The sequence below is a fragment of the Ictalurus punctatus genome, chromosome 8 (genome assembly GCF_001660625.3).
Source record: "Ictalurus punctatus breed USDA103 chromosome 8, Coco_2.0, whole genome shotgun sequence".
NCBI classification, from domain to species: domain Eukaryota; kingdom Metazoa; phylum Chordata; class Actinopteri; order Siluriformes; family Ictaluridae; genus Ictalurus; species Ictalurus punctatus.
In genome coordinates this window covers 10558236-10576289 of record NC_030423.2, presented here as the reverse complement: position 1 = coordinate 10576289, position 18054 = coordinate 10558236, and the positions used below count along the sequence as shown (strand labels likewise).

Genomic DNA, 18054 nt, shown 5'->3' with positions numbered 1-18054 from the left:
ATAACAACAAAAAAATCCATTAAAACGCATGTCAAAAATGGTATAAATTGATTTGCATTTTAATGAGGGAAATATGTATTTGACCCCTCTGCAAAACATGACTTAGTACTTGGTGGCAAAACCCTTGTTAGCAATCACAGAGGTCAGACGTTTCTTGTAGTTGGCCACCAGGTGTGCACACATCTCAGGAGGGATTTTGTTCCACTCCTCTTTGCAGATCTTCTCCAAGTCATTAAGGTTTCGAGGCTGACGTTTGGCAACTCGAACCTTCAGCTCCCTCCACAGATTTTCTATGGGATTAAGGTCTGGAGACTGACTAGGCCACTCCAGGACCTTAATGTGCTTCTTCTTGAGCCACTCCTTTGTTGCCTTGGCCGTGTGTTTTGGGTCATTGTCATGCTGGAATACCCATCCACGACCCATTTTCAATACCCTGTCTGAGGGAAGGAGGTTCTCACCCAAGATTTGATGGTACATGGCCCTGTCCATCGTCCCTTTGATGCGGTGAAGTTGTCCTGTCCCCTTAGCAGAAAAACACCCCCAAAGCAAAATGTTTCCATCTCCAAGTTTAACGGTGGGGATGGTGTTCTTGGGGTCATAGGCAGCATTCCTCCTCCTCCAAACACGGCGAGTTGAGTTGATGCCAAAGAGCTCCATTTTGGTCTCATCTGACCACAACACTTTCACCCAGTTGTCCTCTGAATCATTCAGATGTTCATTGGCAAACTTCAGACGGGCATGTATATGTGCTTTCTTGACCAGGGGGACCTTGCGGGCGCTGCAGGATTTTAGTCCTTCACGGCGTAGTGTGTTACCAATTGTTTTCTTGGTGACTATGGTTCCAGCTACCTTGAGATCATTGACAAGATCCTCCCATGTAGTTCTGGGCTGATTCCTCACTGTTCTCATGATTATTGCAACTCCACGAGGTGAGATCTTGCGTGGAGCCCCAGGCCGAGGGAGATTGACAGTTCTTTTGTGTTTCTTCCATTTGCGAATAATCGCACCAACTGTTGTCACCTTCTCACCAAGCTGCTTGGCAATGGTCTTGTAGCCCATTGCAGACTTGTGTAGGTCTACAATCTTATCCCTGACATCCTTGGAGAGCTCTTTGGTCTTGGCCATGGTGGAGAGTTTGGAATCTGATTGATTGATTGCTTCTGTGGACAGGTGTCTTTTATACAGGTAACAAGCTGAGATTAGGAGCACTCCCTTTAAGAGTGTGCTCCTAATCTCAAGCCGTTACCTGTATAAAAGACACTCGGGAGCCAGAAATCTTTCTGATTGAGAGGGGGTCAAATACTTATTTCCCTCATTAAAATGCAGATCAATTTATAACATTTTTGACATGCGTTTTTCTGGATTTTCTTGTTGTTATTCTGTCTCTCACTGTTCAAATAAACCTACCATTAAAATTATAGACTGATCATTTCTTTGTCAGTGGGCAAACATACAAAATCATCAGGGGATCAAATACTTCTTTCCCTCTCTGTAAACTGGTTTCTATGGACCCCCCCTAGTGTCAGATAAGAAAAAAAATAATACAGCCATGTGTAAACCATACCCTCAGTTTTGAAATCCGTACCCTCAGTTTTGTAATCCGTCCCCTCAAATTTGTAAACGTGCCCTCAGATTTGTAAACTGTACCCTCAGATTTGTAATCCGTGCCCTCGGTTTTGTAATCCGTACCCTCGGATTTGTAATCCGTGCCCTCGGTTTTGTAATCCGTACGCTCAGATTTGTAATCCGTACCCTCAGATTTGTAATCCGTGCCCTCAGTTTTGTAAACTGTACCCTCAGATTTGTAATCCGTGCCCTCAATTTTGTAAACCGTACACTCAGATTTGCAAACCGCGCGCACCACATTAAAGTTGGGTTTATATTGGACATTTGCTGTACATTCAAGCTTCTCTCTTCTATTTCTCAAGAAATAAACACACAAAAAGGACATAATGTGTATTGTCTTAATAATTAGACAAGAGTGGACATAGAACCAATACAACTGAATATATTTTTAAATTTGTTAAATGGTAAATGGCACACTTGTATAGCACTTTTATTCAAAGCGCGTTACACTGTGTCTCATTCACCCATTCACACACACACACCAGTGGTAGCAGAGCTGCCATGCAAGGCGCTAACTTGCCATCAGGAGCAACTTGGGGTTCAGTGTCTTGCCCAAGGACACTTCGGCATGTGAAATCATGTGGGCCGGGAATCGAACCACCAACTGTATGATTAGTGGATAAACTGCTCTACCACCTGAGCCACAGCTGCCCCCATTTTCTCCTGTTAAAGCCCACGGAAGCCAATCTTTGGGAAGCGCAGGTCATCAGCACTTTATAGCAATGAAGTCAGTAAGGGACCATGTAAAAAGTTCATGACCTGGGCAACTGTATAAGATTCTACTGTTTATAGTTGTCTACTTCACGGGATATCTAACTTATTGCATTGTTAGGATACAGTATGGATAAAGAATTTGTTATCTGTTATAAATTTATTACACATATAAACTTATTGTGCCATATAAAAATGTTATACAGTTTCCCAGGTCATGCACTTTTTAGACGGTCCCTTAGTGACTCCATTACTATAAAGTGCTGATAACCTGCGTTTCCCAAAGATCGGCTTCCGCAGGCTTTAACAGGAGAAAATTTAAAATATATTCAGTTGTATTGGTTCTATGTCCACTCAATACACATTATTAAGACAATACACATTATGTTCTTTTTGTGTGAAATAGAAGAGAGAAGCTCGAATGTACAGCGAATGTCCAATATAAACCCAACTTTAATGTGAACCGTGGTTTACAAATCTGAGGGCATGGAGTACAAATCAGGGCACGGATTACAAAACTGAGGGCACAGATTACAAAACTGAGGGCACGGTTTACAAATCTGAGGGCACGGATTACAAAATTTAGGGTACGGTTTACAAATCTGAGGGCATGGATTACAAATCTGAGGGCACGGATTACAAAACTGAGGGCACAGATTACAAAACTGAGGGCACGGATTACAAATTTGAGGGCACGGATTACAAAACTGAGGGTATGGTTTACAAATCTGAGGGCACGGATTACAAAATTTAGGGTACGGTTAACAAATCTGAGGGCACAGTTTACACATGGCTGTATTTTGTTTTCTTACCTGACACTAGGGGGGGCTCCATAGGTTTCACCTCCTACAGCCTCCAAAACAATTTGCTTGCACAATTGATAAAGGACTTTTGTCCAAAACATCTTGATTCTCTGGAAACTTTGCATACATTAAACAATGACTGTATCTACTGTTACAACTGAAGTACATAATGAAGGTTGTCTGGTTTTACCTGAGAAAACAGAAGCAAATGTAATAGTCAAAGTCTCCAGAAAAAACTGTAGCAGGTTCTTCTAGATCAGGGTGGGCAATCGTATCTGGAAAGGGCCGGTGTGGGTGCAGGTTTTCATTCCAGCCAAGCAGAAGCCACACCTGAATTTATTGAAAGCCAAGAGCTTCAGCAGAAATGTTCAGCAGAAATGTTCAGCAGAAATGTTCAACAGAAATATTCAGTAGAAATGTTCAGCAGAAATGTACAGCAGAAATTTTCAGCAGAAATTTTCAATAAAAATGAAACTGAAAAAAAAAAGAAAGAAAGAAAGCCAAGATCAACTGATTAAACAGGTGAAATCAGGTGTGCCTCCTGCTTGGTTAGAATGAAAACCTGCACCCACACCGGCCCTTTCCGGATAAGATTGCCCACCCCTGTTCTAGATGCTTAAAACAACCGATCAAACAATATTCTCATAAAACTGTATTAAGTTCATCTGAGACAACCAATTAAAGCAAAGAGTCACACCAAAGATTGACTTTATTTAGTTCCGTGCTACCTACTGCTATTTACAATAGATTTTCTTTTCATGTAGAAAAAAGAATGTAATGTAAAAATTTAATGTTGAATAATTTTGGAAGGCATCTTTGCCTAAGACTTGCACAGTTCTGTACATATAGAAAACTGAGCTTGTTATCCATTTATTCATTTTTTAAGTATATTATTCAGTAACTGCAATGAAACTAATAGGCATGTAGTTACAGTGGGAGCGTGAGGAAAGTCTTTAAGGGGTTAAATTCTTAAGTCATGGATTACAGGAAATCTATTGTAATAGTAGACAGTTTAATCCCTGTACTTTTCTTATCACACAGAAACTGCCAGCCAGAGCAATATACGACTTCAAGGCACTGACAGCAAAGTAAGTAATGTTCGAAATTCTGTGCATTTACAAATTTCAGTTTACTTTTTGTTCAAGCAAATGATATTTTACAGTCATTGTGCCATAATCATTCTTTAGCATAAAATCATTTTTTTTTTTATCTTAAATGACCTGTACAGAGAGCTGTCATTCAATAAAGGGGAGATTGTGTACATCACCCGGAAGATAGATAATAACTGGTTTGAAGGAGAACACCATGGGAAAGTGGGAATCTTTCCTATCTCTTATGTGGAGGTTTGTGATATTCATGCATAGCTTGAGCCCATGTCAATACCGATTTTGATTTATGCATGCTGATTAACTCTCTATGCTTCTTGTGCTCGCTTTGTGTGTTGCTGTTGTCAGAAAATCTCTCCATCAGATAGACACCAGCCTGCAAGGCCTCCTCCTCCAACCCAGAGCACAGAGATTGGTGAAGCTGTGGCTCGCTACAACTTCAGCGCTGACACTAATGTGGAACTTTCCTTAAGAAAGGCAAGACTCAGTCAGTGTTGTACAATATGGTGTTGCTGTTTGTTTTGCAGCTACAAAATATTGGAGATAACATGAATTCTGCTATGTACCAGATGTAAAACCTGTTTGTTTTTGCCAGGATGTTGGATTTTAAGCCTGTTGAAAACCTGTGGTCTGAAGTAAGGAGGGCAGGGTTAGGGTTAGAATATAACATCAAATATAAAGAATATAAAGTCGCTGCAAATGTCCTACCTGATTAGTGGAGTGTCTAAGATCTCTCTACAAGTGTATTCAATCTTTTAATTGGAAGAGGCTCAGTGCTGTTATTCTCTCCAGACAGGTCTTCACCAAATATTAGTTGTTCGATTGCAGCTCATTTTAAAGCCAATACAGAAATATGTTTATGCTACTTAACAAAAGTCCCAATATATTTAAGTCAGAAACATCATTCTTGCATTATGTCATGCAACTTATATATACATTTGATGCTAATGATTATGAAGGGTGTCAGTACTTCTGCAGTCGGTAGAATACATCTTTATAATATTACATCATGCACATGCAGTTACTATACACATGCTGTATTCAGCTATGTGTGTGTTGTGAGGAGAATTGGATTTCTACACATCCATATTCAAACCTCAGGTCTCAGAAGTTATGTGGGAGATGCACATGGTGCAGGGTTTGCCAAAAAAGAGGTGTGTGACCTTGGACTTAAGCGAATTTTTCTTGTGTTATATGACTGTAACCCAGAAGCACCACTGTAAATTCAGCACCACTGACAGATTAACATAACCACAATATAGAAAAAAAAAAACCTATGGAATGGCATTCAATGACAATATTAAAAACATAAATATAACTATTAATTAATGAACTGAATAAAAAAGAAAACAACTACTTTTGACCATTTACTTAACACGTGCTGTAAATGTAGCAGATGATTGCTTGGTCAGCTTATCCTTTAAATCATGGACACGTTTTATTTTTGGCAGGTGAGCTCATCAAATTATCCACAAGACTGGCATTATTTTTTTTAATCCAAGCACTCAAAATAGTGACTGAAAATAAAGATTAAATATCCTACATCCCATGCACAAATGAACTGATGACACACGATCTAAAATAATGTGCATAATCTAAATAATAGTTGAATGCTATAATAAGCTGCCAAATAATGGTGAATAATTTGAAGGTTTGCCATCTTCTCATTGTTTATCATTGTATTAGTTTTTCTTTTCATTTGTTTATTTTAACATTTTCTCATGCTTGTATATTACATAGTATTGTCTCCAACTCTAAATGCAATCTTAAGTGAAAATTGCCTCAAACTCTTCCAGGGTGAGCGTGTTATAGTGCTGCGCCAAGTGGACCCGAACTGGTTCGCAGGAAAGATCCCTGGGACAAACAAACAGGGCATATTTCCAGTGTCTTATGTCGACATAATCAAGAAATCTCCTACAAAAAGTCCTAGCCAGTCCACAGGAGTTGCACATAGTTCCTTCAGCGACCGAAATCACAGCAGGGTAAGTATGAGTGAACACTGCATATGGGCTATATATCTTGCTAGCTATAGTCCCCGCCAAAAGTATTGTAACAGCTAGGCCAATTCTCTTCTTTTCGCTATATACATGGAAGAAATGGAAGGATTTAGACTGGCCAAGTCAATCACAAGACCTAATTGAGCATGCATTTCACCTCCTGAAGAGGAGACTGAAGGGAGAACCCCCCAAAAAACAAATAATGACTTAAAGAAGCTGCAGTACAAGCCTGGAAAAGCAACACAAATGAAAAAATGCAACAGTTTGGTGATGTCAGTGGGTCATACAAGGGATATGCAACCAAATATTAAGTGTTATTTAATACTATCTGTTCCTATACTTTTGTGCAACAACATATTGGATGGTCTGCCACCCAAGTTTCTATGTTTTAAGTTGTTTAACAGATCTAGAAGTAAATGGAAGCTGAAATTCTCATCTATCGTCTCATATTCAGCTTTTGATTTCAAACCCAAATGTCTTCATTGTATAGTGAAAACAAGAGAACTGGCCTTGTTGTTCCAATACTTTCAGAGGGGACTGTATATAGATCAGGGTGTGGGAACATTCAAAACTATAAACTATAATTTTTCAGTTTGCATAAGAGAAATGCAATGGCAATGGTCACAGTTCAAATGCCTAAGTAAATGTGACAAAAATAACACGTCACAAGGGTGATTCAGTAGGGTTCTTATGCCCTGGATTAACGGGACCTTGTCTGGCTGAGCGCCAAATACTTCATTACAGCCACCCTATGGACTAGCTCTGTGTTAACTGTCATTAACGTGAAATTGAATTGTAATGCTATCTGAAACACAGAGCAGTAGACACTTGACCCTCTGCTCACATGACCCATGTTAAGACAGACCTAGCTTAGCCCAGATAAATTACCCAGCCTGTGCAATCATTATTTTAGGCTAATTATATGCTGCAAATGTCAAGTATTACTTCTGCATGTGCTGATTGGGCTGTTGTGTCCTTCAGTTTGCTGTTTCTAAAGAGAGAGGTGGAAGTGACATCGTGGGTACGCAATCTTCATGAATTGAGAGTACAAATTCAGAGTATACAGCATCTCAGATTTGGTGGCAATTTATATACATTTGTACCAGTGCAAAAAAAACTACATATCAATGTCATTTCTGTGTTGAAAATGATTCATCATCCAAATAATATCTCAGTGGTTGTCCACCAGTGGTTCCTTTCAAATGATAGAGAGGATAAAGAGGTTCTGACAAATTGTACATAGCAGCAATTGGCAGCAATCCATCAATCAATGTCCTGGAAATGCTCTACCATAAACCCAGAACTGTTATTCCACAGATTTTGTGAAAAACAATGTAGCAGACAAACTACAGGGCAGGGAAATACTCAGGTCAGGCGATCATCAAACAGGCATAAGCTAGACATGACTAAATCAGTAAGCATAAAGCAGGCACTAATCAAGACAGGCAGATAGCACATACTTGGCCTCATCACAGACATGATGCTGGAATGAGACTAAGCAAAGTAATGCTGATTATTTAAAGGGAGCAAACAGGTGTCATTAGTAAACTGGTGCAGTGAAGCTTGACTGGATAACATGTGAAGGTGTCATGGGAGCTGTCTGGAACATGGAGATTTGCAGACATTTGTGGAATTTTGTGCTGGATTTTTATTATTATTTTTATTTAGATAAACTTTTAAATAGAGGTTTATTTTTTATTTATTCTTTTACCCACAAAGCAAAGGGGATGCCTGGTGGTCATATTCTACACTGCACAATTTTTATGTACTTTTTAGTTTCTTTATTTTGTCATCTACCTTTATTAATTGGACACCTATTATGTACTAGCAGAGTTTTCAAAGGCAATGTAGTTGTATTTGTGTTAAGACTTACTTCTTTTTTTATTGTTGTTAAAATAGTAGGCAGTTCATTAGCTAGAAAGGTTTCTCACAAGAAGCTAGAAACTATTGCACTTTTCTAAACTAATGCTGAAGGGCACCATGGTTTATGATATAATGCGCCTGTAGTACAGTGTAATCATCACAGGGCCAGGAGAGTCCGGTCTGGTGTGTTGACATGCTTTTTTCCTCTCTGAATCCATGTTGTTTTCAGAAAACAAAGGTATGCTGTTTCATATTTCCTATTTTCCCATGTTACCTTTTCCTTCCTGCTTCTTTTTCAATCTATGCTTTCGCTTTCTCTCTCTGTTTTTCTAAGCCATCATCTGCACGCCTCATGACCTGCTCTCCCTTATCCACTCCCCACCAGCACACCTCACCCTGCCTCAGCTCCCAGAGAGCAGCTCATCTGCAGGCAGTGACTGGCGAGTGGCTCGCCCTCACCCTTGGTCGGTCTCCCTCAGGCACTCCTGCCCCTACACCTCCCCCTTTACCCTCTCATGTTCAGCTAGATTATGAAAGGCTGTACTCTCCTGCTGCCTCTGCACTGGGCCCCTTCCCTTCCCTCACCCCCCCACTCAAAGAGGGTCACTTTGTTCCCATCAGCTCTCCGAAATCATACATGTCACCTGAGCCCAGTCCCTCACCTCAGGCCTACCTCACCTCAGCGTCCTTTACCCCGTCCCCCATCTCCCCCACTTTTGACTCCAGCCCCAAGTGTGGCAGCGTGATAGAAGTGAACACGAGTCTCAAGCCTGGTCCACTTGAGAAAGAGCAACATTTTTCAGATAGGTGTGGCTTTGATAAGTTGGACTCATCCAGATCTTGCTGCCCAATTGACCTGGTTGTGTATGAGCCTGATGAACAACCCTCAAAGTTCCCCTTACCCTCCAGTGAAACTGAGGAGGATATCTGTGAAGAGCTTGTGTCCATCATCCAGGCCAGCCAGGCAAAGTACTCCATTGTGGAGAAAGCTGAGTTTCATAGGGAAGAGCTGACTGCTTCAGAGGATCTACCCAAACTGTTCATAGAGGAGGATCCAGGTGAAGACAACAGGGCTTATTCAGACTCCCAGTCATCAAATACCTTCACTCCAGTCCACCCGGTTTCTAGTGGGATGTCAGAACATGAGGTAGTGTTCGGTTTGGTTGTGTGATTTGGTTAGTATGTCTATACTAATAAGAGCAGAAAGTATTCTTGACTAACTCATACTTACTTGGAATACATACTTCTCAGAGATTGCTAGATGCTGAATTTATTCACTTCTTCAATCTGCCCTGAATGTAAGTACATCATTTCTTCCTGTTAGCAGGCTGAAGTTACACAAAGCCCCCCTATGTGTCCGTCATCTCCTGTCTCTTCAAAGCCTTCGAGTGCCACGCCCCCTGCATCTCCTAGCTTCTCTTCCCCTACCCCCCACTCCACCCCTCCACTCCCCGGGGTGTCTCACTCCCCTCCTCCTTCCTCCAAACAGCTCCGCTCCCCCAAGGTCAAGGTAAAGAGGAGATGCTCGAGAGTAACTTCCCTTAAAAACCCATCTCTACTCATATAGTGTCTGTAACTCAGACAATAACAAGTTTAAAGTGTTAAAGATTAAAGTGTTGTGTCTGTATCCAGTCCTACGTACTATATTGGAAGTAAATATATTGTTACTGGATGCAGCTGCTGTATGGTGTTTCTATACCATCAAAACAATTTCACAATACTCATCGCAAGTTTATAGTTTTCATTTTCATCTGTCTCTTTGTCTCATTCTTGGTTCAGCATGCCTCAGTGTCCCTTTATTGGCTTTACAGGTGTGCTCCTTAAAACAGTGTCCATTGGCAAGGAAATAATGGCCATAGTGCGCAGAGCCCGTAGAGTATGGTGAGATGGGCAGATGGATACATAGAGCCTATTCAGAGTTGGTGACAGGTCCAAAAGTGATGTCAGTATTTGGGAAAGTTCCTGACATTCAGAGAAGGGTTACGCAGTTGCTTCCACTGATTTTCTGGGTGGCCCATTCAGATCATGCAAATGACCTGTGTGTAGTTCACACCTCTGAGGTTTCCAGATTTTTCTTGTGTAGAGGTGTCTGAGACAGGAGCTGCGTCCAAAACCACGTACTGTGACAGTACGTACTGCATTCGATGTAGTACCTCCAACCTTAAAGGGACTACCAAGATGCACATCAGGAAAGTTAACTGAATTAGCAGTTTAATGTGAGCAGTGTTAACAGGATGAGGTAAATACTGTTAGCTTGGATTGCTAAGATCACAAAAAAAGGTTTCAAACACTGTGACAACTGTTTTCTTGTTTAAACCTTCAAAAAGTTAACAATTTCTTCTGGTATAGTTAAACAAGTCATGTTTAAACAATGTTTAATACTTAAAACCAGCTGATGTATCATTTTCTGCGATTTTTTTTTCTTTTTCTGAGCTCATCCACACCAGTCCTGTTGCATTATGGGATTTTTGACTCGCACAGTGTCCATAAAGCAGTACGCCATCCGGGTATTTCTCACCTACTGTTAATTCGGACATACTACCCCTCTGGGTACTGCTTTTCACCGAATGTATAGTAGGGTAGTACGCGGGAGGGATAGAAATTGTGGACTGAATATACAAAGTAGACTGAAGAAATATTTAACAGCCATGTTAAAAGTTCACCACTAAACAGGTATTTTTAAATGCAATATAAAATGAAAAAGAAACCTCTAATAGGAGTCTAGTACATTGCTAATATATTGCTGCGTGAATAGTCCTAGTTGCAGCTGTCACATTAATCACTGAAAATTCATTTGAATTTAAAATGTGGTTTCCAACTTCATTATTTGGCAGTTAAGAAAAGCGTCAAACATAAAAAAGCCCTATATTTGTTTATATTGTGCACTGACATCTACTTGTACAGTCAATTTAATGTAGCCAATCATAATGTGTTCACATTATGATGTTGAAGTCTTTATAAGATGTAGGCTATTTTATTGTACTTTTAATTAGAGATCAAATGAAAATAGTAATGAAATGATTTTATTCATGATTTTATCCTTAAAAATGAAGGGATGTTTGTATTAAATAATTCATAGTGTCATATTTATGTATTTAGTTTGGCCTCAAATGACATTCTATAGTTATTTTTATTTTTATTTATAGCTCAAAACTTTTATTTTTATTTATAGCTCAAAACTTGAATTTCAGCATGGCAAATTATGGTTACATCAAACTGTCAGAGAGTGGCGCAGGACCTCATGCTGCTACTCACTCGAGTTGATATTGTGCAAGAAAAATGCGCTCAGAATTTCAGAATCTGAGACACGCCTCAGATTCTGGCTTGTGTTTTTGGCTTGTGCATCTCCTAAACAACTACTGAATAAGCCATATGTCTGTAGTTACTGCTGAGGTCTGAATACCTATGTGCACAATGTCAGCACTAACTGCTCACTATGTGTGCAGAACTGAATGTGTAAAGAAATAAATGTACACAGATTACTTCAGTCTCTGCATGCAAAATTGCGAATAACCACATAATGTAAATAATGGCCATATACCAAAAATAGGTTCATTCTTTAATTTAAATTCGAATGCTTGGTTCATTTGTACGAAAAGTTTTCTAGTTAACCAAACCATTGCCCCTGCAATATGTACCGCATATTTCTCTTTCTGTTTATTTCTGTGTGGGTGGTGTGTGTGTGTGTCAACCCTGATGGAAGACTCTTCTGGCTCTGGTTCTTACAGCCTGTGTTAAGGCATGATGTTGTGGTTATCGGTAAGCCCCCCCGTAGCCCTGTGATGTCTAGGAGGTCCTGTGGCTCGCCTGTTAAAGGGCAAAACTACTCACCAGCTCATAGGGTACGAAACCATGTGCACTTTGTGGAAATGGATCCAAGTTGTGTCTAAACCTACGCTAGTGTTTGTCATGTCAGACCATATACATGCTGTATACATGTTCTAATATATCTGTATGTTATCTAAAACTAATGCATTGTCTTGGTTATTTCTATGCATGACATTAAAATTGGATTTTTTTTTTTTTTAAAGAATGTTGGGCACTGACACTGAATTTTGCATTCAGGCATGATAAAGAAAGCTATGTCTAGAATTAATTACCCATCTGTTTCACTGTAATTTAAAGTAATAATAATAATAGTAATAACAATAATAATAAATCCTTAAATTTTATAGTGCTTTTCTAGGCACTCAAAGCACTTTACATTGTATGGGGGGAGGGATCCACCTGGATGATGCGATGGCAGCCATAGTGCAAGTAAAAAAAAAAATTAAAAATATTTAATCAGGAGCAAATAAGCAATTATGACTGCAACAGTATGTGTTTATTGCGCATGTTGTGTTTGTGTATGTAGATGTTGTTGCACAAGCATCACGATGGCTGTTTGGTCAGAAGCTGCGAGTGTGTGACCTGGATGTGTCTGCGCATTACAAATAGCCTTTAGCTGAGCAGTTGAAATGTGCATAAGGGCCTCTTGTGCTGTGTAGTGAGATGAACAATGAGTACAAGAGCTTGGCCTACATGGGATTGCTTGTAGGAATGTCCAATGATTTTTCCTGTGTACACAGCTTAAGCAAGGTGTTCTCCCCAGAGCTAGACAAGTGGCTCATTCCCCCAAAGTCCAGCCACACAAGGGGAGTACAGTCCTCATTTTTGCGATCTCAGACACGACTGTGTGGAGGGTCAACTAGAAAAATCAGTGGATATGTTACCACAGTCTGGTGCAATGCTAAGAAACTATCCTTAGCCCCTAGTGGACCTTGATTTCATGTGTATATGAACATTCAGTGGTGTTGTTCTTTTGTCGCTCCAAATTAATTTCAATGTGATGGAGCGATATGTTAATTCTGTGTGCTCATGTACACATTTAATCCAGGCAGGCATTACTATATGAGTTACTGTGCACTGGATACCTTATTATCAGCTGGGCATATAATTCAATGAAGTATGCAACATTTTTATATCAGGCCTGTTTTTTTTTTCTCAGCATCCAGCACGGGATCCTCTAGAAGATGGTGGAGAACCGTGAGTGTCCTATTATTTCGTACTAATACCAAAGGATCCCCATTGTAAATCCATTTTGTTTATTTGTTGTTGAATTTGAAGTTGGATTGTGTTGTATCGCTTTAACATTGTAATTGCTAAACGATTAGTGTGAAAAACAGATGACATTGTCCTGTTCCACTCTGAGGATAACTGTTATGGTGGTTTGAATATATAAACCACCAGGTTTCAGGCCCTGTATAATTACATGCCACGCAATGAGGATGAGTTGGAACTGAAAGAAGGAGACATCGTGGATGTGATGGAGAAATGTGATGATGGCTGGTTTGTGGGTAAGTCTTCACCACATGGGGGCACTGTTCTCCAGGTAATATCTACTGGCTCAGGGTGTCCAGTCTTATCCGGATAGGGTCGGTGTGAGTGCAAGTTTTTATTTCAACCAAGCAGAAGCCACATCTCAGTCTAGTGAAAGCCAAAACAACTGGTTAAACAGGTGGAATCAGGTGTGGCTCCTGCTTGAATAGAATGAAAACGTGCACCCACACCGGCCCTTTCCAGATAAGATTGGACACCCCTGATACAGCTTGAGAAGCTGCTCTTAAAAGAAATAGAATAATAGTCTAAACAAGATCTGGATCTACTCTTCAAACTCTGTCCAACAAGGTCACTTCACACATTATTTTGTAATGTTTTCAGGAACGTCCAGGAGGAGCAAGTTTTTTGGAAGCTTTCCTGGAAACTATATGAAGAGGCTCTAAGCTGAGCGTCTCTGTGCATTCGCCTCTGCTGATATGAAGCCGCAAAGAGTAGACGGAGAATGTCACCTATTTGTCAGCTTCATTATATTAACATCAGCCCAATACTGCATGAGAAAAGTGTGTGGAAACTAGTCTCATTGGTCTTGGAGTGGATTATTACACCTTGTAAGTTAGGTGAAGGACATGGAATCCCTCAATTCTCAAGCAATCATATAGAAACATGGAATTGCATCAAAGACTTTAAAAGATGGCTTTTTGATTGCCTAGATTTTTAACATTATTTTTCATTAATGAAAATCAGCATACCTGCCTTTTTAGTAAAGTTGATGAATTTCAAAGGAAAGACAAACAAAGTGCCCTATTTATCTTTATTTATTGAGAGGCATATATATTTTTTATTGTTTTAGGGTACATCGGAAGGTTTAGAGATTAGATTAGAAATGCTCTGTTATTTTGGAGACGAGGGCATGCCCCTGCTAATCTGAACCTACAGTCTGATCTAATCTACTGTACATCTAGATTGACCAGTATTGATGTGTCATGCTGAGTAGGATACTTCTCTACTGCACGCACATGCACAAACAACGTGATTCATAATCAACACCCTCTGATTTTCTATAGTTTCTGTCCCTCCAGACATTCCTATAAATATCTAAAGAATTTTCTAAATGCTGATGGTATTTTTAGGGCAGAGAATGTCACATTTTATACAATGCAAACAAGTCATTAACATTGATTTTGTAGAATAACTGTGCATTGTGTAACAACTTAAGCATTGTAATGGTATAATCGAATTGAACCACAATATTGTCTACTGCCTAACACTAATATTTAATGCCATATGATCATGCACACTGTAATCTCTTATTTATAATTCAACATGATATAGCTTGTATGTAATATGACCATTTTAATATGTATCTGAGTGAAAAGTGTATTTTTAAAAAAATCTATTATTTTAATTCATTAGACAGAAGTGTTATTCTCTTTCAAAATGATATATTTTGATACATTTTAATCTTCAGCATGTGTTTTGTTCAGGCTTTAAGATTGATTTAGGAAATAAACGTTTGCCCTATATTTTTTCCCACAATTTGGTCTTGCCAAATTCCACACACAAGCTCAGGCTTATATTTCTCCCCTATCACATGACAGCTACAGTACCAACTGAGGAGGGTGTAGCAAACACATGCTTCCTCAGAGACACATGAAGCCTCCACATCTTTTCAATCTGCTACTCATGGAGTGTCACAGGGCAGCTTAACACACTTGGAGGAAAGCGCTCTCTGCCCTGTTATGCATACATGAGCTCACAGATGGCCATGTTTGCCTAGTGCCACTCTGATTGACAGGAGAGTCAGTAATGCCATCTTTCCCACCTTGACTCCTGGCCACGGATGGCTGTGGCATCATAGGGACTAGAGTGCTCAATCTCCTGACGATCGAAAAAGCAAATGCTTTTCGGGAGCCCCCCAAAACGTATACTTTGTCTCAAGCACAAAAGTCATCTGAAAGCAGTTGCATTATTGGGAGTGTTACTTTTATTTTTGCAGACTTAACTGTGTTGTCATACAGTTTGGTTTGCCACCTTCTTCCAGTTTCACATTAATTCGTAAAACCATAACAATCAGTGCAAATTCATTCTAAAATTCACAAAATGTGTTCAGTGCCATAATAATGACACTGTTCTACTGTGGAGAGGACACTTAGCACTAAACGGAGCAATAGCTTCATTATCACTGACCTCAACTAGTATTAAAGTCACCCAATAAACACTACAGTGATTTGTGTTGGTGTATTAGTGACATGAGAACTGTGTGCTTATTTCAACTAGATCCCTAGTCTTCCATCTTTTAGTAACAGGTCTAGCAAAGTGAGGTGGGTTTATTTGCTATTCTCGTGTACTCCTTGAATAACCCAAAATGTCCTTTTGTGCAATTCAATGTAGAATGTAACACAAAACTTCTATCTGTCCAGGAAATGAAGTGTCCACGTGTTAACTGTGTAAAAGATGGAAATGTATAGAAGAGTTGATCTTATGCAGGTAATATGACACTATGTTTAGACAGACTATGTGGTATATAAGATACAAATCAAAACATGAATCGAATCAATGTGATCCAGGCTTTCATCTTAAATTTTTGTCTTGCTAATACTGTTTAACTGAACACATAACTGATTAAAGGTGCAGTATTTTTGCATACTGTGATTATCTGATGCTGATGACTAAATTCAATAAATCAGCGATGTAATTAGATGGTACCGCTTTACAGTATTGAGATATCATATATGTACACTACAGGCCAAAACGTTTGAAAGCAACACCAGCAATGTAAAGCACAATCCTTTTTAAAGGATTAAAAAAAAAATTAAAAAAAAAAAACTGTGTTTATTAACTTAGATCAAAAGAGTTGGCTGAATGCCTGCAGCAGTAGTGTACAACTGAGTGAATCCTAAATTTAAATGGTTTTAAATTCATCAAAAAATATGCTCGTTATTTAAAATGACTCCAGACCTCCTTTTATGAAGTTTCATCATGTACGTTGCTGGTATAACATTCCAAGCCATTGTAAGACCTTTATAAATCATTTTCTGACACATTTTTTTTTCTCATAAAAAAAAAAAATCACAGCTTGTTTCCACACTTTTGGCCTGTAGTATATATATATGTGTGTATGTATATACTGTAGTAAATATCACAGTGTCTTCCCATCTGTGCACAGTATATGCAGACATCCAGCAGGACATCATCTCTAAAAGCAATCTGTTAAACCCAAGGCCTATGTTTATTTTTTTATTTTATATTTCTTTCTTGTTTCTCTCTGTGGAATTGTACGTTTAATAAACAGTCGCTAATGTAATCTAATTCTCAATGTGACTTCTTCACGTACAGTTTGAGCTCATACGAACAGCACTCTTGACATTGCTGAGCTACAGCTATTGGTGTTTCAGGTAGGGAAGTATTTAAAAGGAACTATGAAATTTTGTGAACTTACCATTACAGCTTCATTAAAAATCACAGCCCAATGGTTTTTATCTGCTGAGGATGATTACACAGCGCTGATTTTAAGGGACTGTCTAGACAGAAACTGAATAAAAAAAAATTGTAATTCAATTTTGTTTCCAAACAGAACCATTTCCAGTTCAATCCTTTATCCAGATTGAACAAGTTAAAATGTTCTAATATGTCCATATGTATTTTTTAGTTAGAGCTGCAGTCATGCATTACCACTGTCTGGTAGTGTTGAGCGGTGCTTTAAGCCCTGGCTATTAATATCCTCAGTCCTTCCTATAGTTGTCTATTCACCACCATGGCAACCCCATCAACAGAGAGTTGTGGGGAACAGCCTGGGTTTCCTCTTGCTGAGAAAGAATCAGAGGCATCTGTTGTTCTGATGGGGGATGCCAAAGCTTATATCCACACTTGGAGCTTTTTTACTGTAGGCTTTTTAATATGAAGCAAATCCTCCCAGCATTCTATTAATCACTCAGTAATGAAAGCTGAGAAGTGAGCTTTAACAGAGGCTCAATTGGAATATTGTGTTTTATTATGTTCCGGTTTGCCAGGTTTCGGATTATTTTTTCAAGCATTCATATCAGTATCTCACTATGGGACATGCCCACTCCTGTTACTCCCAGAAGTAATATGGCAGACAAGATGTGTGCATTGCAGAGGCTGTACTCCCTTTTGTCTTATAACTCATGATTCAACGCCATCTATTTAGTCTAAACCTGTTCTCACTCTCTGATGATGAGCACAACATGTGGGTTAGCTAAACTGTTCATCAGAGAGAGTCAGTGAACACTGCCTGTACCAGTGTCATCTCACCAGAGAGCATTCATCTGGTTGCAGCTAGCCTGGCTTTAAACAGTAGCCTTAGTCAGCTTGTTACCACAATATGAAAGAAAAGCATGTTTGATGGAGAACATCTGTATCGAAAATCTTGAATACTCCATAGGATTTACTGTAGGTATAGTGCTGAGGTATTGAACATTTAGATGCTTTTGCTGAAAATGGTTCTATTGCTGGTATTGGTCTTAGCAGAGCGTGTTCATGACAGGGTTTTACTTAAACATAACCCTTCATTGATAGTTATCTGCATATTGCTGATCTCTTCAGCCCTTCGTATCATGGGATGTGCCTCATGAAAGAGCACTGTTCACAAAGAAGTATGGAAGTTGTTGT

At 39.3% G+C, this 18054-nt stretch overlaps 1 protein-coding gene across 23 annotated transcripts in view; it reads left to right on the top strand.

The window, feature by feature from the left end:
- Nucleotides 1-16729, top strand: part of sorbs2b (sorbin and SH3 domain containing 2b) — a 59057-nt gene extending 42328 nt beyond the window's left edge. For 17 of the 23 annotated variants that reach the window (XM_017474340.3, XM_047157146.2, XM_053681982.1 and 14 more), the window contains 10 exons: nucleotides 4182-4228; nucleotides 4369-4483; nucleotides 4595-4723; nucleotides 6043-6228; nucleotides 8441-9253; nucleotides 9431-9616; nucleotides 11835-11948; nucleotides 13094-13131; nucleotides 13336-13442; nucleotides 13807-16729. In XM_017474340.3, the coding sequence (XP_017329829.2) occupies nucleotides 4182-4228; nucleotides 4369-4483; nucleotides 4595-4723; nucleotides 6043-6228; nucleotides 8441-9253; nucleotides 9431-9616; nucleotides 11835-11948; nucleotides 13094-13131; nucleotides 13336-13442; nucleotides 13807-13868 (1797 nt within the window). In that variant the 3' untranslated portion in view covers nucleotides 13869-16729. Of the gene's footprint in view, nucleotides 1-4181; nucleotides 4229-4368; nucleotides 4484-4594; nucleotides 4724-6042; nucleotides 6229-8440; nucleotides 9254-9430; nucleotides 9617-11809; nucleotides 11949-13093; nucleotides 13138-13335; nucleotides 13443-13806 lie in introns of those variants that run through there. The other 6 variants (XM_053681979.1, XM_053681985.1, XR_008396826.1 and 3 more) reach the window with 6 other exon arrangements.
- Nucleotides 16730-18054: the final 1325 nt, after the last annotated feature.